Here is a 21,875-nt window from a genome sequence, read left to right as displayed (position 1 = left end):
ACCAGATCCCTGCATGTGATGCCTACATGGGTATCCTTGGGCAGATGTAGGGGGTGCCCTAAGTCACCATCTGTCATTGCATGGAGGGCTGGGAGACACTGGGCCTGAAGCCACTACTAGTGCAGCTGCATGTATCTATATCATTCATTTTTTATTCTAGAATTTTATGATTTTTATCTTTTTACCTTGAAAAAATTTGGGGGGGGACACCTGGGTGGTTCAGTCAGTGAAGTGTCCAACATCAGCTCAGGTCATGATCTCGTGGCTTGCAAATTTGAGCCCCGAGTCAGGCTCTGTGATGGCAGCTCAGCACAGTGAGATTCTGTGTCTCTCTGTCTCTCTCTCTCTCTCTGCCCCTCCCCAGCTCACACCCTCTCTCCCTCTCTCTCAGGGGCAGAGAAAGAGAGAGAGAGAGAGAGAGAGAGAGAGAGAATCCAAAGCAGGCTCCACACTGCCAGAGTAGAGCCCCATACAGGGCTCAAACCCATGAATCGTGCAATCATGACCTGAGCTAAAATCAAGAGTTGGAAGCTTAACCAACTGAGCCACTCAGGTGCCCCTTACTTTAAAATTTTAATCCACCTAAAATTCATTTGGATATCAAGAATGAGGTGAAGAATTTAGCCTTTTTTTTTTACTCTCCTCCCCCAGTTGGGGAGCCAATTATTCTAAAACTATTTGCTAAGGGGCACCTGGGTGGCTCAGTCAGTTTAGCATCCAACTTCGGCTCAGGTCATGATCTCGTGGCTCATGAGTTCAAGCCCTGCATCGGCTCCCCACTGACAGTGCAGAGCCTGCTTGAGCTTCTCTCTCAGCCTCTCCCCAACTTGCATGCTCTCTTTCTCAAAATAATAAATAAATAAACTAAAAAAAAAATTAAAACCATTTGCTAAAAACTCCACCTTCCCTTGCAAATTTGAAATGTTACCTTCATCAAATACTCCATTTACACATACATTTAGGTCTATGGGCTGAACGCTTTTTCTTTGATTTGTCTACTTTGGTTTTGTTGCTGCTTTAGTTACTGTAAAAACGTCTCCATATTTGACAAGGCTAGTCCCTTCTCTTTAATTTGCTGGCTATTCACATCTGTTTGCTTTTTAAAAGGGTTTGCAACACAGCTGCAGGGTAAAGAGAGGCAAAGGATAGGGCACCTGGGTGGCTCAGTTGGTTAAGCAACCAGCTCTTGATTTTTATTAAGGTCATGATCTCACTGTTCATGGGATAGAGCCCCAAGTTGGGCTCTGCGCTGTGTGAGGAGCCTGCTTGGGATTCTCTTTGGGCCCCTTCCCTGCTCATTCTCGCTCTCTCAATAAACAAACATTAAAAAAAAAAAAAACTTAAAAACTAAATAGAGGCAAAGGAAGATGTGGGTTGACCTGATGGAAGCTTCCTGCAGTATTCCCAGAGAGAGACGGGGGATACAGAAGGTAGAATAGATTCTCTCTCCCCTTATATCCCAAATTTCAGTCATTTCCTGGTATACCACCTTTATAATTTTTGACATATCTGTATATTGTCGACAGCATTAACTTTTTCACTAATTCACTTTAAAATTTTAAATATATTAGGCTTGTCCTACATGCTGTCTGTAAAAGCACAGATTCAACGCGGTAGTTATATATTTTTCTAACACATTAAACAAAATAGATAACCATGAAGATAAACATTGTTCGTCCATGTGGCACCTACAGTTATTTTGTATACTACCAGCAGCTCTGGAAATGAGTAGTTTGAGCAAACCATCCCCATCTGTTCTCCAGATGAAAATTCTCTCTCAGCAAGGAGCCACCTGGGCTGGCTGGTGATCTCCATATTGTCTTGTGCTAATTGCTGGTAATAAGATCTACGGCACGTGTTCTCACGTAGGTCACGTAAAGAAATGACTAGTGAAGTGAGTAACAGTCATACACATGCAAGACACTGGCAACAGGTTCTCTTCTTTGGAGTTCTGATGTTCCTGCGAGCAAATCCTCCCTCTCAGAGACCTCTGAAAAGGGCCACAGATGATATCATAGGCCAGTGAGAGTGTTCACGGGATGATAAGACGGTGAAGTGATCAGGAGGGCAGAGACAGACAATAATGCCAAAGGCCAGAGCCTTAACACCCTTATCTCTTAGTCTTTATTAAAGGTAAACAGGGATAAATGGAAAATGCCATCCCAACGTTGTGAAGATCAAATTAGAGAGCGAGACTGCAGGGAATCAAATATCTTGTACTGACCTGTCACAAGCACTTACTCAGATACAAGCAAACACACACCACACTCTTTTCTTCCTCTTTTTTTTTTTTTCCCTTCACCCTAAGGTGATTCTGGCTTCCAGGTTTCTAAATGCTCTGGTTTCAGGATCTACCTCTTTTTACTGAGCACCCTCAGCACTGATAATAATAAAGGTTACAAAATTACCAATACTAAAATCTCAGTGCCAAACAGAAGCGGCTGCTTCCGGCATGGAGATTGGAATAGCTTCCATCTTCTGTTATAAAAACAGTATAAAATAATCCAGTTTCCTTCTGTTGGTGGCCATGGAAACTAATCTCCAATATTCCTTTCAGTGAATGAATAATTCTGAAATCTACAGCATTCTTCAGCTGCGTCTATTAATTTGCTCCACCTTAAAAAACAATAAAACTACGGACCTTAAAATTCAACCTGCACATTTTCAATTGTAAGGCCCACTGGTTTACGAGTAATTTGGGGGTGTTGCATAGGAGAAGCTCCTGGGGAGAGACTCACATGATTGCTTGTCAGAGGAAAACGCGGAGTCTTGTTTCCTTCAGTATCTCTCAGAGACCTCCCCATTTCCTAGTTCCTATCATTTAGGTCTCTTCCAAGGGGCTTCTGCACTGCAGTGTGAAACACTGTTTCTTACCTCTGCTCTTCCCGACACTGGAAGCCTTGGCATGTAATCCCTGACCTTTCAAGCAAAATCCCCACTCTTGCTCGGAGAGTCCCCAAGAGACCTGCCTGAGAGGGCTCACTCACTCTTCATGCGCGCCTCGAGGCCGATCCGATCCGTTTGCAAACTCCGCTTTCTGGCAAGCTTATGGAGCCTTAGGCCAATGAAATTTCACCTCGAGTTTCTCAAAATCTAACTGCACTGTGTTGCCAGCCTCATCTTGTCGTTCCCCCAAACAAACGATAGCCCTCTTTCTGCCAACGTAATTTATTTGAAGGGCTGTCGAGGCAGGGATTAGCACGAGGCCTCCAGTTACAGCTTCCAAGAGCTCGGTGCCAGGTGACGTCATTCTACTACCCGAGTCTCAAAGGGGGGTTTCAGGACACGGCCGTGGAGCAGGGCCTCGGCCGGCGCAAGGCGGCGCAGGCTGTTTAAAGCCACTCCCTGGCGGAGCAAGGACCGGACAGGGGTGAGGGGCCAACTGTTCAGAGGGTGACAGAGGGTACAGGCAGAAGGCAAAAATGACAGGGAGGAGTCCACTTGGGCAAAGGATTCCTTACTCCCTTCCACCACAAACTGCCAAGGCCGCGAGCGTCCCGTCAGCCTCGCGGTGCGTCCTTCGGTAGGTGGCGCACATTTGTTTTCTTCACACCTTCCGCACTGGCAATCTGGTGGAGACAGAGCCCCGCCCCCCCTTCTTTGAATTTGCAAATCTTAGCTCTTATTTTAGATGATCCAAATGTTCCTTCCACACCCTGTTAGGATGACAAAACAGGGAATTCTGGCTTTGGAGAGGCAGGGGTATGAGGAAGATGTGATGCACTTTTGGGAACCGTATTTAAATCTTTATGTTATTTTGGGAAATACATGTGCAGTCACATGCCCTCAGTTCTACAACTTGGTATAATTCTTATACTTGCTTTGGTGCAGAGCTTTAAATCCTTTAAAAAACTCATGTAACAAAGAAAGCCTGTTCCCTTAGGTTGGGTTCTCCCAGAAGTAGACTCTGAGTCAAGGATCCAGGTACAAGAGATATATTAAGGAAAGGCCCCTGGGAGACACCAGTAGATGAATGGGAGGACAGGGAAACGGCAGGTGCTGAGCGAGGGAGTGATTTCGTGTGAAGTCCCAGTCTTGGCCTGATCCAGAGGGGAGCTCTGGAGAGTAATTTATGCCTCAGAGCATGTCCTTCCTTCCTTGGGGCAAGGAAGATGTGCTTCTGGGCTCCACAATCAGTCAGTCACCGGCCTTAAGTCAAAGGGAGTGGTAGGGTGGGGTGGGAGGTGGTGTGGACACAGGGGCCAGACACACAGGGGGCTGGACACACAGAGCTGGCAAGAGGGGCTGGAGGGGAAGTGGATGTGCACTAACAGCGTTGGCCACCGGACCACTCTCCACACTGCCTGCTCTTACCACCAGGCACTACTTAGAGGTCTTTCATCACATTCTGCTGCAAGAGGAAATGAATGATATCTTTGGAAAGTCCCGGGGTTGGCTTTTCATCATCCAGAGACACACTTCCTTCTCCCGATGGGTAGAAGTGGACATCCCTGGAATGCCTCTGTAAGACCGAGCAGCCATCCCGGTTGAAGATGACCCGGGCCATTTGGAAACTGCGGAGGGCATACTTTCGGCTCTCCTGGCCCTTCAGTTCGTTGATTTTCTGAGACAGGCACTGGCAGACTGCTGCGGAGAGTGCATTTCCAGAGGCCGGCTGTGGACAGCCAAACACTTCATAGAATCTATCCAGGGATTTCCGAAGCCCATCATCCTCTGCCTTGGTCTTCACCTGGCCCTTCACAGAAGGGTCCAGCCAGAAGTTCTCAGAGGTCCAGGAATCATTTTGTTCAGAATTTAGGTTACTGGTATCTGCAAGACAAAACACATTCCAGTACTTGAACACACATTCAAAAAGGCCAGAAGCAGATGATGTCTCTTCAAGTCACCTGCTGCTCCTGGGTGACTGGCACTGGGCAGGACTGGCCGATTTTGGAATTGATCCCCACCATCCTGAGGGTTATGCCACTTGTTTGCTCCAAACAAGAACATCTTATGTGCATGTTTCAGGAGTTCTTATCTATGGTCTTTGTACAGAAGTTCAGGGTAGTTGTGAATTTGGGTAGGGAGAAAACTTGTATCTTTATTTTCACTACCCTCGATCAAAAATTAAGCATTCCCTTCCATAATAAATGTAAGCAACAAACCTACTAGCAGCAGTACGTATGACTTTGTTGCCAATAGCTCACAGCTATTTTCATACCACATTACAGTCTGCAGAAGATGTTTCAAAATATCATTTATGCCATCGCTATGCTCTGGACTGAAGTGTGGCCTCCAAAATTCACAGTTGAAGCCCTAGTCCCTAACGTGACTGGATCTGGAGATGGGGCATTTAGGAGGTTACTAAGGTTAAATGAGGTCATAAGGGGTGGGTGCCTAATCTGATAGGAGTGGTGGCCTTATAAAAAGAGGAAGAGATCTCTCGCTTTTTTTCTCTCTCTTGTCTGTCCAGGTGCAAGACTGGGGAAAGGCAATGAGAGGACACAATGAGAAGGTGGCCTTCTCTAAGCCAGGAAACCCTTCTCAGACCTCAGCCATGCTGGCACCATGATCTCAGACTTCCAGTCTCTGGAACTCTGAGAAAATAAATTTCTGTTGTTTAGGCCACCCGGTCTATGGTATTTTGTTATGGTGGCCCAAGTAGACTAAGACACATTTATTGGTCCTGATACTAGAACTTATTATTTAAACATTAATTAAAAAATATTCATTATAATATTGTAAATTTGTTCTTTAACTAACTTAATAACTACATTTCAATATTTTTCCCTTGATCATCCCATACATTTCAATTTTTTCACTTAAAACATTATCTAAGAAAGGGTGGGAAGGCTTCACCAGATGCCAAAAGGATCCATGGCACAGATACAGTGCCTAATACAGGCACAGATACAGACCCCTAACGTAGACAGTGCTGGGCATTTACACAGTTCAGACATTTTCTTTTTCTACTCCTTACAGTAATCCTATGGACTCTTTCTCTCTCAATTAAAATCACCACCTTTCTGTTTTTTAAAGGAGTAACAAATAAACTGATTTAATAATAGACAATAAGAAGCCAGAACTGGAGCCAAATCCTAGTCCTTGATCTAACTTTCTGTACCTCTTTGGGAACTTTAATTCTTTTTTTTTTTATGTTTATTTATTTTTGAGAGAGAGAGAGAGAGAGCGTACATGCACATGTGTGCAAGCATGAGCGGGGGAGGAGCAGAGAGAGAGGGAGACAGAGAATCCCAAGCTGACAATGTGTTCTAGAAAAGATTCCCCACAAATAATTTACAGAATTCCTTATACACCAACCAGTTTTAATTTTTAAAATTGTATACATTAAATCAAAATATATTTTCCTTTTTTGCTCTGATATAAGCTTTAATAAATTACTAGCTTTAATTCCACACATACACCCCTCACCCCATTAACTCAACTAGTAGCTATGATAAAAATATTTGCACTCACGATTAAAAAAGTTGTGTGATGCAGTGGATGGTTATAGAAAAAGAGAAGAGATTTATGGTTTTGACTCCAGTTTTGCTACCAGCTAGACACCATATCACCTTGCTGAGCTTTGGAGTTCTCATCTACAAGAGTTTTAGTAAATGATCTCTCTTCTAGAACTTCTATGGTAAGACAAGGAACAGAGGAGTAGTTAATCCAAAGCACCCAAGAAGGATGTGGACACATGGTGTGAGACACACGCAGCCCACACGTGGACGAGCATTCACTGGTCCACCACACAAGTAGCCCAAAAACAAAGCACTCAGCCACCTTGAAGAATGGCCGATTCCAGGCTGATTAAGGACAGTACAAGATGGGCCTGGTGCATCTTACTATCTAGAATGCTCAAATATTGATGGAGGCTTGTCAACGGGGAGCAGAGGCCAGCTCCAAAGGGATCACCTGGCCACATCTGGAACAACTTAAGCATCAAAATAAATTATGAGAGTACCTGTAACTGATGGTAGCCCAGTTATTAAAATATAAAACCATAAATCCATAAAATAATTGCAAGTTTGCTGAGGAACAGTCTCAGAGCACTTCCCCATAAAATACTTACTAGTTACAAATGGGAAAAAAATAACTTCAGAGCGGAGAATCATGGCACATATCACCTTAATCAAGTGACCTAAGTGAGTATCACCAGTAATGGGACAAATCGAAACCCTGTTGCCACCTGACCAGATGCAGGAGGAAGACCCAATACCACTTCTCTGATAGTCCTGCCGAAGGTGCAGCCCCTGAACCCAATTATGAGGGAGCGACAGATAAAACCGACAGATGTTCTACAAACTGACTGGCCTGTACTCTTCAGAAGTGCCATGGTCATGAAAACCCAGAAAAGACGGAGCAAAAGACGGTACACTGAAGAGTACCAAAGAGTCATGACAACTAAAAGCAACACATGATTTTCAACTAGGTCTTTTTGCTATAAAGAACGTTACTGGGATCGCCTGAGTGGGGCCTGAGGATTAGATGGTAGTAATGTGCCCTGTGAACTTCCTCATTTTGATAGTTTCATTCGGTTATGTAGGAGAATGTCCTTGTTTATTGGAAAATCAGGGGTGGTGGGCATCGGGCTGGCAACTTACTCTCAAATAATTCCAGAAAATAAAAAATTCTTTGTATTATACTTGCAAATTTTCTATGAGTTTGAGATTCTTTCAAGAAAAATAATTACAGAATTATTTAATTAAGTCATTAAATTCCTCCTCTGGAAGAATAACTGTTAAAATTTCCTTTGGTGCCTACTTTAATACTAACACAAACAAACAAAAGCCTTAGCCCATGGCTTGGTGAACAGTACTTGCCTAATAAACAGTACTATTGGAGAGCCAATGGGAGAAGGGGGTGGGCAAGGGGTCCCACAATGGCTAGATGAGGTGTCCCTTCCCACTTGCTTCCACAAAGATGATCTGGTCCTGGGAAAGTAAGGCAGGAAGACAGAGGCTGAGAAAGGTCAATGGGAAGAGTGAAAGAGAGAGGGAAGGTCCTCAGCAGTAACACTGAAAAGGCTGGAGAGTTCCTGAAACTGCCCACCGAGGTAGCCATTTATACAGAACCCTCCAAGTAGCATAGCATGTACTTATTAAGGAACTGGTCAATAACTTTGATTTGAGCCTAACGAGCCTAAAAAAAACTAGTGTGGCTCCTCTGTTTTTCATGTAAATATCAAGCAGATTGCAACTCATCTTAAAGAAACCCTCCTTCCCTTTTCCAGAAAAGCAATGACAACATGGGTTGAGTTATTTACCATATCAGTTCTTTTGAACACTGTCTCCAGCTCATTTCAGTCTTTGATTTCCTTTTAAAATCTGCTTTACCAACAACAACAAAGCCATCTCTCTAATCATGTGGCTGTTGTGGCCTGATACCTGGGATTTCTTTTCCAGCAAATAGAGCTAATTGCTTTTCTTTTCCTCATGAACCTACATGTGTACAGAATGATGATCTTTGATAACTCAGTTCCTGCTCAGTGGTGCATCCTCACAGTTATGTTCAAACTTCAATCTTACATTAATAGTTCAAACTTACATTAAAGTTCAAACTTTAATCTTACATTAATATAGGCCAGACTTGTAAGGCTCTCAACTTGGGATGGTAATATCTACTCTAGGGACAGTCTGGGTATGTTTTTGTGTTAGTGATTGGAAAATGGTTGTACTTAATGAGTGGGATCAAGGATGGAAACATCCTGTAATGCACACAACAATCCCATACAACAAAGAGTCATCCTCCCCAAAATCACAATTATGCCTCCTATCCCTTGAGAGGAACAGTGGTTCAAAGGATGGATTCTGGAAAGAGTGGGAAGTGAATGGTGAATCCCACTGCATTGTAATATATTGAATTGCGTTGGGCTTCCCAAGGCACCTTTGCTATTGATCCCTGCACAATCAATGCCTTTCTTGCTGGCATCCATTTGTACCATGCATTCCTCCCTTCTCAGACCTCGAGATGGCATTTTATTTTTCTCAGCAAGGGCCCCAGTCCCAATCATTTTGGCATTGTCTAAATTGAGTGGAATTTCCCTTTTTGTTCCCTTTTTGTTCCAATTTCTTTAGGAATTGACAAGAAGAAAGGGAGGAAGGTGGCACTTGGTATGGCCATACTTTTGCATGCATTTTCAAGGTCACCTATCTACCAGAGCATCCATTTGTTAAATTCTCTTTTGATGAGAGAGAAAACAGATAACATAGCTGTTTAAGATTCTTACAAATCTAAAGCCATTTTTATATGTTTAGGAGTCATAGATGGCAATTCTAGGCAATCAATTTGCATGAGGATTTGAGATGAATGGTTGCATTCTGTGAGATGCCATCAGCTTTTAGAAACCCAGATGTTTAATGGGGGTTTCTTCCAGAGAATCTTCCACGACTACTTCTGTGGTTGATAAATGCGCAGCAGGATTTTATCTCTGTGAAACATTTAGCTTTCAACTTTAACAAGTTTTTTCCTAAATGGATTTGATATTTTGAATTCTGTCTCCCTCATGCATCAGCCTCAATAGCCGCCCACTCTGCCTTATTTGTTCAGACTCTTTTTTTTTTTTAATTTTTTCAACGTTTTTTATTTATTTTTGGGACAGAGAGAGACAGAGCATGAACGGGGGAGGGTCAGAGAAAGAGAGAGACACAGAATCGGAAACAGGCTCCAGGCTCTGAGCCATCAGCCCAGAGCCTGACGCGGGGCTCGAACTCACGGACCGCGAGATCGTGACCTGGCTGATGTCGGACGCTTAACCGACTGCGCCACCCAGGCGCCCCATGTTCAGACTCTCTTTTACTAGTGACTACTAATTGGGAGGATCTGTGGTTTCAAGGCTGCACAGAGCCAAAAGAAATCGAAGACTTTATATTTAAAAAAAAAAGAGAATTATCAGGATTTAAGGAAAGAAGGAACATGTGGCTCATATGGTCTCCTTTCATGTTGCTCAAAGGGAAAGCAGCCCTTTTTCAGGGCAGTGCACAGTCTGCTAAGAGTGGTCCTTCTGCCTTGGTTTGTCTGTTGGAGGTTCCTTGGAGTCTGTGTGGCTCTAAGAAAGTCAGGGGTGTAAGAACAAGGTGAGTGGAGAAGGGGCGTGTCGTGGTCATTAGTGGTCACTGATTAGCACACTTTGGATTCACAGACTCATCTCCTTTATGACAGCAGTAAGACTTCAGAGGCCTCACAGGCTCTCTATGTGGGTGACACTATGATCTATAATATATGAGTGGCTAGTGCCCATGATCTGGAGCCCTGCTCTGCTAGGTTGCATCTCTCTGCCCAGATCTTTCTTTTCCGTCTTACCCTCGTCTGTCCCTATCACTCCTGCCACTCCACTCCATGCCCTGCAGAGATAAAAAGGAGTGGCAGCATCGCTGGTTGAATAAGACTAAGTCCTGTCTCCAGCCCCACAGGCTGCATGAAAATCTGACTGGTGCAATACCTCTGCATCAGTGCCTTAAGAAGTCTGGCTTCGTTTCTGATCCTTGCAAGCTCTCTCTTCAGAAGCTTTGCACTTGCTGTTCCTCTGTGTGGAACATGCTTTCTCTACACATCTGTATGATTGGTTCCCTCACCTCCTCAGGTCTCTGTTCAGATGCTATCTTTTCAGTGAGGGCTTCTGTATCAGGTTATGCTACATAACAAGCGAGTGCCAAATCTCAGGGGCATAAAAGAACAAAGGATTATTTCTCACTACTTACAGCTCTGTGTCATACAAGCAGGTCTGTATCATCCTTGCCTTTATGCCAGACCCTAGGCCAATGGAGCAGCCACTATCTCAACATTGCTTAGTGACTGCGGCAGAGGGAAAAGAGCATGACAGAGCAGGCAGTGACTGGGAGGGCTTTGTCACTTCTGTTCACATATCATTGGCCAATGCTAACTAATTTCAAGAGAATGAGGATGCAAAATTCTCCCGTAGGAGGCAGAGAGTATTGGTGAACAATAATTCAGTCTACCAAACCATCCCTGAGCATACAACTAAAAATTGCATTTCCCTACAAATCAAAACCACAATGAGATACAACCTCACACCTGTCAGAATGGCTGACATAAACAACGCAGGGAATAACAGATGTTGGGAGGATGCGGAGAAAGAGGATCTCTTTTGCACTGCTGGTGGGAATGCAAACTGGCGCGGCCACTCTGGAAAACAGTATGGAGGTTCCTTCCTCAAAAAATTAAAAATAGAACTACCCTACGACCCAGCAATTGCACTACTAGGTATCCAAGGGATACAGGTGTGCTGTTTCAAAGGGGCACAAGCACCCCAATGTTTACAGCAGCACTATCAACAATAGCCAAAGTATGGAAAGAGCCCAAATGTCCATCGATGGATGAATGGATATATATACACAATGGAGTATTACTCAGCAATCAAAAAGAATGAAATCTTGCCATTTGCAACTACGTGGATGGAACTAGAGGGTATTATGCTAAGTGAAATTAGTCAGAGAAAGACAAATATCATATGACTTTACTCATATGAGGAATTTAAGATACAAAACAGATGAACAGAAGGGAAGGGAAGCAAAAATAATATAAAAACAGGGAAGGGGACAAAACATAAAAGACTTAAATTTAGAGAACAAACAGAGGGTTGTGGAGGGGTTGTGGGGGGGGATGGGCTAAATGGGTAAGGGGCATTAAGGAATCTACTCCTGAAATCATTGTTGCACTATATGCTAACTAATTTGGATGTAAATTAAAAAGTAAATTATTGATAAAAAAAGAAAAGAAAGAAAGAAAATTCTATTTCCCTTACTCCCCTAGGCCCTGGCTGTCCCTGTCTCCCTTATCTGCCTTATATTTCCATATAAACATACTAACATCTAATAACATATGATTTGTTTATTGTCTAGCTTCTGCTCATGGATTTTTGTTTCTCTTAATACCTGTTGTACCCTCAGGGCCTAAAACAGTGCTAGCACATGGTAGATGCATTTAAAATTTTTTGATGTTTCATTTATTTAATGAATTTCATTTTCTTTTCTTTTAAAAATTTTATTTTATTATTATTTTTAAATGTTTATTCATATTTGAGAGATAGAGACAGAGTGCAAGCAGGAGAGGGGCAGAGACAGAAACAGAATCTGAAGCAGGCTCCAGGCTCTGAGCTGTCAGCACAGAGCCCAATGTGAAGCTTGAACCCACAAACTGAGATCATGAGCTGAACCGAAGTTGGACACTTAACCAGTTGAGCCATCCAGGTGCCCCTAAAGATTTTATTTTTAAGTAATCTCTACACCCAACATGGGGCTTGAATTCACAACCCCGAGATCAAGAGTCACATGCTGCAACGACCGAACCAGACAGGCACCCCTGATGAGTTTCATTTACAAAGATGTAAATGTGCATGGTTACTGGGTGACCAGTACTCACTAGGGTGACTAGGAGGTTTGCCCAGGATGACCCCAGTTTATGCCTGTTGTCCCAACTAATTATTAATACCACCTTCTTTCACTCTCAAAAGGGCCCTGATCACATAATTCATTACATGTATACGTATCATGATACATCACATATAAGTTCCTGTCATACATACCTATGTCAAAGGAGGGCTGAGTTTTGATGCCAGAAATAATCTGGTCTGTGGGTTAATAATAAGATGCCTACACACTTTTGTTTTTCTCTTTTTTTTTTTTAATTTTATTTATCTATTTTGAGACAGAGAGTGAGTACAAGCAGGGAAGGGGCAGAGAGAGAGGGAGAGACAATCCCAAGCAGGCTCCATGCTGTCAGTGCAGAGCCCAATGTGGGGCTTGATCTCAGGAACCAAGAGATGATGACCTGAGCCGAAATCAAGGGCGGGCTGGTTAACCAACTGGGCCACCCAGGTACCCTCCTAAACTTTCTATTCTCCTGTCCTCCGAGACAGTCCTCCTTTCCTTTCCCTCTGCTTCCACAGCAATCATTTTTCACCTACCCCCTGGCTGGGCAAGGACCTTTTGGTTTCGGCCCTGCAAGTAATATGGGCCTCAATTTACTTCATCCCATCAGTAATTCACTTTGATTCCTTTCTCTGGTTTCATCTGGCTTTCCACCACTGTACAGTAACAGCAGCCCCGGAGTTCTAAGGTACCTTACTCTCTGTCTTATTAATAACATAAAATTAATGACAAAAAAAATCAGTAAGCTTACGCCTCCTTTTGCCAGATAGCAGCCTGCCATCTGCGGTTTGTGCATTTTAGAATCTGCAACTGTTCCTTTAAAGGACAAAACCCACAGACTCACAAAGGGGTGTGGGCGGGGTGTGGATATCAAGATATTTAACCCAAATGAACACTTCAAAAGATGGATGATACTGTCTGGTGTTTCCGAAACCTCAGCCTAAGTCTGTACTTGTTTATATCTGAAAGCTAATCCTGATGAATCACCCCGAGAGGAGGTGGCCTATGCTGTCACCCTTCATCCTAATGACGAACAGATGCAATGGGCAAAAGCTAGGGTCCTCTAAAAGGCAACTGCTGAGAAAGAAAATAATGCTGGGGGAAAAAACCCAAAAATTTGTGTGATCGGCAAAAAGCCCTAAAATTAAATGCTCAGGGCAATTAAGAAGGCTCATCTTTGCTGTCTGATCTGTCAGCTGCCTTACTTTTACCTTGGCATTTTATATTTGTCTTAAGAAATTAAAATGTTCTGAAAATTACACAGGAACTGGAATATCCAAATTCACGCCTTTAACATATTGTCATATTTGCTCCAAGTCTCTTTTCTTATTAAAGAAGGAAACATTTTAGGGATGGGGTTTAAGGAGTGCATTTGTGATGAGCACTGGGTGACATAAGGAGTAGCTGAATCACTATATTGCACACCTGAAATGAATACAATACTGTATGTGAACCATACTGGAATTACTTTTTTTAATATAATTTATTGTCAAGTTGGTTTCCATACAATACCCAGTACTCATCCCAAGTGCCCTCCTCAATGCCCATCACCCATTTTCCCCTCTCCCCCACCTCCCCCATCAACCCTCAGTTTGTTCTCTGTATTTAAGAGTCTCTTATGGTTTGCCTCCCTTCCTCTTTGTAACTTTTTTCCCCCCTTCCATTCCCCCATGGTTCTGTTAAGTTTCTCAGGATCCACATATGAGTGAAAACATATGATATCTCTCTTTCTCTGACTGACCTATTTCACTTAGCACAATACCCTCCAGTTCCATCCACGTTGCTGCAAATGGCCAGATTTCATTCTTTCTCATTGCCAAGTAGTATTCCATTGTGTATATAAACCACATCTTCTTATCCATTCATCAGTTGATGGACATTTAGGCTTTTTCCATAACTGGGCTATTGTTGAAAGCACTACTGTAAACATTGGGGTACATGTGCCCCTATGCATCAGCACTCCTGTATCCCGTGGGTAAACTGCTAGCAATGCTATTGCTGGGTCGTAGGGTAATTCATTTTTAATTTTTTGAGGAACCTCCACACTGTTCCAGAGCGGCTGCACCAGTTTGCATTCCTACCCACAGTGCAAAAGGGTTCCCGTTTCTCCACATCCTTGCCAGCATCTATAGTCTCCTGACTTGTTCACGCCACTCTGACCGGCATGAGGTGGTATCTCAGTGTGGCTTTGATTGTATTTCCCTGGTGATGAGTGACATTGAGTATCTTTTCATGTGTCTGTTGGCCATCTGGATGTCTTCTTTGAAAAAGTGTCTATTCATGTCTTCTGCCTATGTCTTCACTGGATTGTTTTTCAGATGTGGAGTTTGGTGAGTTCTTTATAGATTGAACCATACTGGAATTAAAATAAAAACAAACAACAAAAAAAGAAGTAAATCTTTTAATTAAAATTGACCATTTCTATATAGAAATTTATTCCTTCAGCCCATGTTTAAAATGTTTTAATAATTTTTTAAAGACTTTATTTTTTAAAGTGTTTTTTAATGTTTATTTATTTATTTATTTTGAGAGAGAGACAAAAAGCATGCACAGGGGAGGGGCAGAGAGAGAGGAAGAGAGAATCCCAAGCAGGCTCTGCATTGTCAGTACAGAGCCCGGCATGGGGCTCCATCCCACAAACTGTGAGATCACGACCTGAGCCAAAATCAAGACTTCGATGCTCAACCGACTGAGCTACCCTGGTGCCCCTTAAGATTTTATTTTTAAGTGATTTCTACACCCAGCGTGGGGCTTGAACTCATGACCCCAAGATCAAGAATCGCATGCTCCACCAACTGAGCCAGCCAGGCACCCCTTCTGGCACATTTTTATACCTTATACCAATGTTCCCATAATACATGTGTGAGTATCATCTTAATTGTACTTTCCATATACAAAGTTTTGCATTTTTTCACTTAACTTTGACTTTTTACTTCAGCCATTGTTGATATTATGTATGAATCTGCTTTACAGTATTCTAATATAAGAACATACTGCATTGGGGCATCTGGGTGGCTCAGTGGGTTAAGCATCTGACTCTTGATTTGGGCTCAGGTCATGATCTCGCAGTTTGTGAGATTGAGCCCCACCCTGGGCTTTGCGCTGACAGCACACAGCTTGCTTGGAATTCTCTCTCACTCTCTCTCTGCCCTTCCTCATCTCTGTCTCTCTCAAAATAAATAAATAAACTTAAAAAAAAAAAGAACATACTGCATTATTTTTCGTCTATTGCATTCTCTTGCTGGTAGACATGTAGATTGTGTCTGATTTTTTCCCCATCACAAACAAGGCCTCAGTGAACCCCCAGTGCCTGCCTCCTGGTGTACTTGCAGAGACGCTCTCTGGAATTACATCCAGTAGCGGAACTGCTTAGTCCAAGGGAACGTGGGTGTTCAATTTCACCAGAACCTGCCAAATCGCTCTCCAACTGGCTGTGGCAATCCCCCCAGCAGTATCTGTTGTATTTTCCTGTTTCTCCACAGCCTTGCCAAACTCTGATACTGTCAGGCATTTTAAATGGTATCTCCTTACTCGGATTCACATTTCCCTTAACACTCAATGTGGCTAAGCTGCTTTTCATACGCTTCATGCCCACTTCTTTACCATTCATATTCATGTTCTTTACCATTTTTCTACTGGGCTTTGTCCCTTTTCTATCTTCTTTTTATTTTATTTAAAAAAAATTTTTAATGCTTATTTATTTTTAACAGAGAGAGACAGAACACCAGTGGGGGAGAGGCAGAGAGAGAGGGAAACACAGCATCTGAAGCAGGCTCCAGGCTCTGAGCTGTCAGCACAGAGACCGACGCGGGGCTCCAACCCAGGAACCGTGAGATCACGACCTGAGCCAGTCGGACGCTTAACTGACTGAGCCACCCAGGCGCCCCTCTACCTTCTTTTTAATGGCACACAAAATAAATTACAGAGAAAACAATATCTTTGACTTTTCTCCACTTGATCTCATGACTAGATTATCCCTGTCTGAGGCTGGACAAAAGATCTTGAGGTTTGTTTTTGTTTTAATGGCAAATCTCAAGTAAAACAACTTTCACAGTGTCAGTTTATCACTTCCAAAAATAATACTGTGTCTCTACTCCATTTAGTAAAAAAAAAAAGTCACGCACCAAGCTGGATCCAGGGGCAGGGAAAACATCTGGCTTCCGGAGTCTCATTTGCCAGGCAAGAAAATTGAGACAAAGACCAAGTCTCCAGAATCACTTCATGAAGGGCCTGGAAAATAGACCATGGAAAAGGCTAATCTGCTTATTAATTTTCTTAATTAAAATGCTCTTCATGTGGCTAACATTTGCCATAATTAGGAACAATGATAGCGTTACATGTTGGCCATGAGGAGCCAGTCAGGGGAGTTCGAGGGCCTCCCTAGATGATTTAGGTAATACAAATTTAGGAATCACAGGCCTGGATCTTAAAAATGCTTAACAATTCTCTTCTTTCCTAGAAGATTAAGGCTTAGCCCGAGGCTTGATTTAAAACAGCTTGGTTTTGCATTTTGTTAAGTAATAACCAAATTAAAGGATCAGAACCTGAGCCCCCCTTTACAGTAGAAAAGCCATGGGGAATTATCTGGTTCAGCGGTCTCACTTTGAGGACCACAGTCTGATAGCTAGAACTGGAACAAGAACGGCGATCCCCCGACCCTGTCCAGGTTCTGGGGTACTTCACCACCCAGAACCCCAAGAGGGGACTGAGTGGTGAGGCTGTCAGACAAGGGAACCTGAAAGAGAATCTCCTCCAGGAGCCACTGGGAATTAGGAGCTTCCTGTAACACTTAAAGCAATCATTTAAAAATGTTTTCCCCCCTAAATGTTTTTTTTGAAATCTCATTTTACACGGGATGTTTCTGCAGATTTGTCTCACATCATGGCCTAGATAGTAAGGTACAATCGTGAGCAGAAAAGAAAATCAAACGATTCTGATCTAGGTTGCTATGGTAACATTGCTATTTTGAATACGACTGTTTACTTTGGCAGAGTTAAGTTAAATGTGAGCAGCTAATTAAGATGAGGCTTGAAACTTTAACCCTAACCTTCACTGTAAGAAAAAAAAAAAGCACTTTAAAAATGATGCTTGAAGTGTTGCTGGAGACATTTTTAGAAGCGGGATCATCTCCCTTTGCTGTGGAAGCAGCAAACTGATTTTTTTCCTGAAGAAGAATGGGGGCCTACTCACAATCTGTCCAAATCCACAAGTTAGTATTTGCTAATTTGAAGATATAAAGAGGAACAGAATCCTATCAAAACAGAGCCAGTTCCAGTGTTGACATCAGCAGAGTTTCTGAGACTGTGATAGACAAGGAAAGTCTGATGTCTTTCTAAACACAGTAGTATTTTCCTTAAATGCATATTTGTATAAACAGACTTCACATCAAATCAATTTAAGTATATCTATGAAGTAACAGATTGAACTGTAAACAAATACAGCAGAATGTGAATATATAGCTGAGTGCTCTCCCCTTCAAAGTAATCATCCTGGGAGGCCAAGCTCTCATTTTCAAAATGCTGACATCACTGAGAACATGCTGGAGCCTCCTAGAAGTGTCTCCACTCCCCCTGAAAGCTTCTTCTGAATGTCCTCATTGGTGGCAAATCTCCATCCTCAGAGGACAGAATTACCTTTTTGGAAATTGTCAAAAGGCATTAGGAGTAAAATCTGATAAATAATGTAGGTGATCAAGTAGGGTAACATGGAATGGAATAAAAAGCAAAGTTCATCTCCAAAAAGAAATCGCTTGGGGCGCCTGGGTGGCTCAGTCGGTTGGGCATCCAACTTTGGCTCACGTCATAATCTTGGGGTCTGTAAGTTCGAGCCCTGCGTTGGGCTCTGTGCTGACAGCTCGGAGCCTGGAGCCTGCTTTGGATTCTGTGTCTCCCTCTCTCTCTGCCCCTCCCCTGCTCATGCACTGTCACTGTCTCTGTCTCTCTCTCTCAAAAATAAATAATAAAATATTTAAAAAATTGTTTTTCTTATGTTTCACATACTGGCTCTGAAAGCAGTTCTTACAAAGGACTCCAAAACCAATTGTGCATAATGGCAGGCAGCATGGTGTTATACACTTTCAAATTTGTTGCTTTAAAGGACATAACTGGTTGCAACAGCCCCTCCTCTGCTGTCCTGCCTGCGGCTCCCTGGAGGTATATTCAATGAATTTCTATCTTTTTTATAAATAAATATATAAGTAAGTAAGTAAGTAAGTAAGTAAAGGACAGAACTAACGTGAATTTAAGTTCTGGCTTCTGTAAAACAGCTCATAGTCATAGATCAGAAATCTGTTTCTGTCCTGATAGATGAAATGCTTACGAGCATGGGCTGGGTTTGGAAGGCTTGCGTTTGAGTCCAGCATGGCCACTTACTGGCTGTGTGACCTTGGGCAAGTCACTTAACATCTCTGAATCATCATGTCCTCATCTGTAAAATGAGGATGATAATGGTCATGCCTTGCAGGACAGTTGTAAGAATTAATGATTTATTAGCATAAATCCTAGCACACGGTTCACACTCAGTAAATAAAAGCTACTTGGTAATTATTATCATAGTGACAAGAGCTGCACCAGCCACAGTGATGTTACATGGAAATATTTAAGAAATTTGTCATTTAACATCCAAGGTTTTAAGAAGTGAATTGTAAATGCTCTTGTATGTCTCCATGCAGTGACAGATACATATCACAAGGAAAGTCCAGATAAACAAGCGTTCATTCCTGACTGGAAGGAACATCACCTTTATCAACAGCCTGTGCCTCATCCTGGTATCAGAGTTGCTGGGATGAATCACAGTAAACAATACCCATCTCACGGTTAGGACTGACTATGGAGAGGTCCCAAGTGCATGCTCTACAAAGCAAATATGATCCCAGTGTAGGTGGAAACAGCAGGTTCCTCAGTGTGGGGGAGTGTCAAACACAGAAGCCCAGGCTGGGGGTGGGGGCGCCTCCAGCTGTCCCCCGACATGTCTCCCCAAGGGGGACCAGCACCAAGGTGTGGGTGGGATTCTAGTGACTCAACCTCCAGGGGCCTGATGGCAGTGGTGGTTTCATAGTTGATAGAAACTATGAATCAAGTGAAAAGCTTCAGGGAAAAGTTTAGGTTAGTAAATACATTGAAGAAGGAGAAACAGACTGCATCAAAAAAATTTTAAAAAAAAAAGAGATCGGGAAATTAGGCAGAAAAGATCTAATGTTCACAGAATGACTGCTGGCTGAGTCAGAATTGTAGGGCTAAGTTAAAGTTTAAAAGGCAAGATAAGACTGGGAAATACACTGAGAACAGTCATAGGAGTTAATCTTTCCCTCTCCCCCTGCACTCCCCCCTTTACCGTTGAAGTTGAAGAAGGGCAAAGCTTTGAGCCCTCTTTTCTGGAGCAAATAACATCAGAAAACATAGAAAGCTCAGAAACTGGGGAAGCCATAGGGGGCGTCTGTGTGGCTCAGTCAATTAGATTCTCAGTTTTGGCTCAGGTCATGATCTCACAGTTTTGTGAGTTCAAGGCCTGCATCAGGCTCTGAGCATGCTTGGGATTTTCTCTCTCCCTCTCTGCCCCTTCCCCACTTGTGCTGTCTCTGTGTCTCTCAAAATAAACAAATAAACTTAAAAAAATTAAAAGAAAAAAAAAAGAAGAAACTGGGGGAGCCATAAACACTTAAAAACAGCATGATTGGAGTGCCTGGGTGACTCAGTTGGTTGAGCATTTGACTTCAGCTCAGGTCATGATCTCATTGCTTGTGAGTTCGAGCCCCTCATAGGGCTCTCTGCTGTCAGTGCAGAGCCTGCTTCAGATCTTCTGTCCCCCTCTCTCTCTGCCCCACCCCGCTGGTTCTCTTTCTGTCTCTCTCAAAATAATTTAATTTAATTTAAAAAAACCAGCTGTGATACAACCTATGCAGAAAAGGCCTTATAGACAGTAGAGAAGTAAAAGCTGGGGCTGACTGAATGACAAAAATATTAGACATGAGGGGTTTAGGATGTATTTGTGTTGAAAATGTTTCTAGCATGAATTATTAAGAGCTAGTAGTGGAGGCAAATAGGGAATTGAATTTCTAGCTTTACAAGGACATCTCTAGTAGGACTGCAAAGATAGTTATATATTTTTGACTAAAAAAATGTGGTGGTAACAAGATCCTTCTTGTTACCAAATATCTAAAAATTCTGGGTAAATTTTCTTTTTAATCTTTTAAAATGCATGACTGAGCTGGAATAAAGTACAGGAAATCCTCAGAGACCAAAAGCAAAAGAAATCCTCAGAGACCAAAAGTCAAGATGGGGTGCTTGAAAGGACATCACTGCATAAAGCTGAGAGCCCTGAAGTCACACACTTGGAGAAAAGATGAACTAGGAAAAAAAAAAAAAAAGCAAGCTTTGCAAAGGGTCCCAATAAGAAAACTTGTTTGTCTTGGCTTTGGCCCTGGGTAGAGAAAAGGAAAAAACCAAAAAAAACCAAAAAAACATCTTTCTGGAGATTTAACTATGAGCCAGACCTCGCATGTGTTTGTGGCCTAAATTGAGACTATTTTTGTGGTCTAAAGACCTCCAAGTCAGGAATTTATTTTAGTATATTTCCAGAATAATGTGACATTATATGTTTAGAAAAGCAGATGAAAATCCTCTCCAGAGGAATGTACCTTCACTCAAATGTCATAAGAAACCCCTCAAATAAAATTCCACTGAATAGGAGCTCACAATAAAAACGGTACTCACAAAATACACACTGAAAACAAGGCACTGGAGTCAGCCTCAGATTGAGACTGACAGAAACTTTGGAGATCAGTTAATAGTCACAGAATATAAAACAAGTACGTTTACTATGTCAAAGAAATAAAATAGGGGGGACCCTGGGTGGCTCAGTCAGTTGAGCGTCCGACTTTGACTCAGGTCATGATCTCACGGTTTGTGAGTTCGAGCCCTGTGTCGGGCTCTGTGCTGGCAGCTCAGAGCCTGGAGCCTGCTTCAGATTCTGTGTCTCCGTCTCTCTGTGCCCCTCCCCTGCTCATGCTCTGCTCTCTCTCTCTCTCTCTCTCTCTCTCTCTCTCCCCGTCAAAAATAAATAAACATTAAAAAAAAAAGAAAATAGGAAATAGAAAGTTTGAGTTAAGAACAAGAGACTACAAAAAAATAAGCATGTAAATTAGAAAAAAACAAAAATAACTTAGAAAACTAGAAAATTATAATAATAGGTATTTATCCCTCTGTAGATGGGTAAAACAGATTAAACACCAGTGGAAAGAGAATTAGAGAATAGAAATCATATTTGAAGATATTACTCAGAATTTAGCAGTAGCAGAGAGAGACAGAAAAATGGAGAAAACAAAACAATTAAGAGATACATAAGTCAAAGTGAAATGGTCCAACATTTCACCTAACTCGAATTTCAGAGATAAGAGAGGGAATGGGGGAAAGACAATGCACAATGAGTTAATGGGTGAAGATGTTCTAGAACTGGTGAAAGCATGAATTCTCCAGTTTAGCAATCACAGGGTTTTGCAAGCAGGATAAATAAAAAGAACCTTATTGCTAGGCATGAGATAAAACT

General features: G+C 42.4%; 1 protein-coding gene across 3 annotated transcripts in view; it reads right to left on the bottom strand.

Moving 5' to 3' along the window:
• Window positions 1-2,101: 2,101 nt before the first annotated feature.
• Window positions 2,102-21,875, bottom strand: part of SHLD1 (shieldin complex subunit 1) — a 97,237-nt gene continuing 77,463 nt past the window's right edge. For all 3 annotated transcript variants that reach the window (XM_043602846.1, XM_043602847.1, XM_043602845.1), the window contains one exon: window positions 2,102-4,770. In XM_043602846.1, coding sequence (XP_043458781.1) covers window positions 4,328-4,770 — 443 coding nt within the window. In that variant the 3' untranslated portion in view covers window positions 2,102-4,327. The remainder of the gene's footprint in view (window positions 4,771-21,875) is intronic.

The sequence above is a fragment of the Prionailurus bengalensis genome, chromosome A3 (genome assembly GCF_016509475.1).
Source record: "Prionailurus bengalensis isolate Pbe53 chromosome A3, Fcat_Pben_1.1_paternal_pri, whole genome shotgun sequence".
NCBI lineage: Eukaryota > Metazoa > Chordata > Mammalia > Carnivora > Felidae > Prionailurus > Prionailurus bengalensis.
This window is presented reverse-complemented; position numbering and strand designations above follow the sequence as displayed.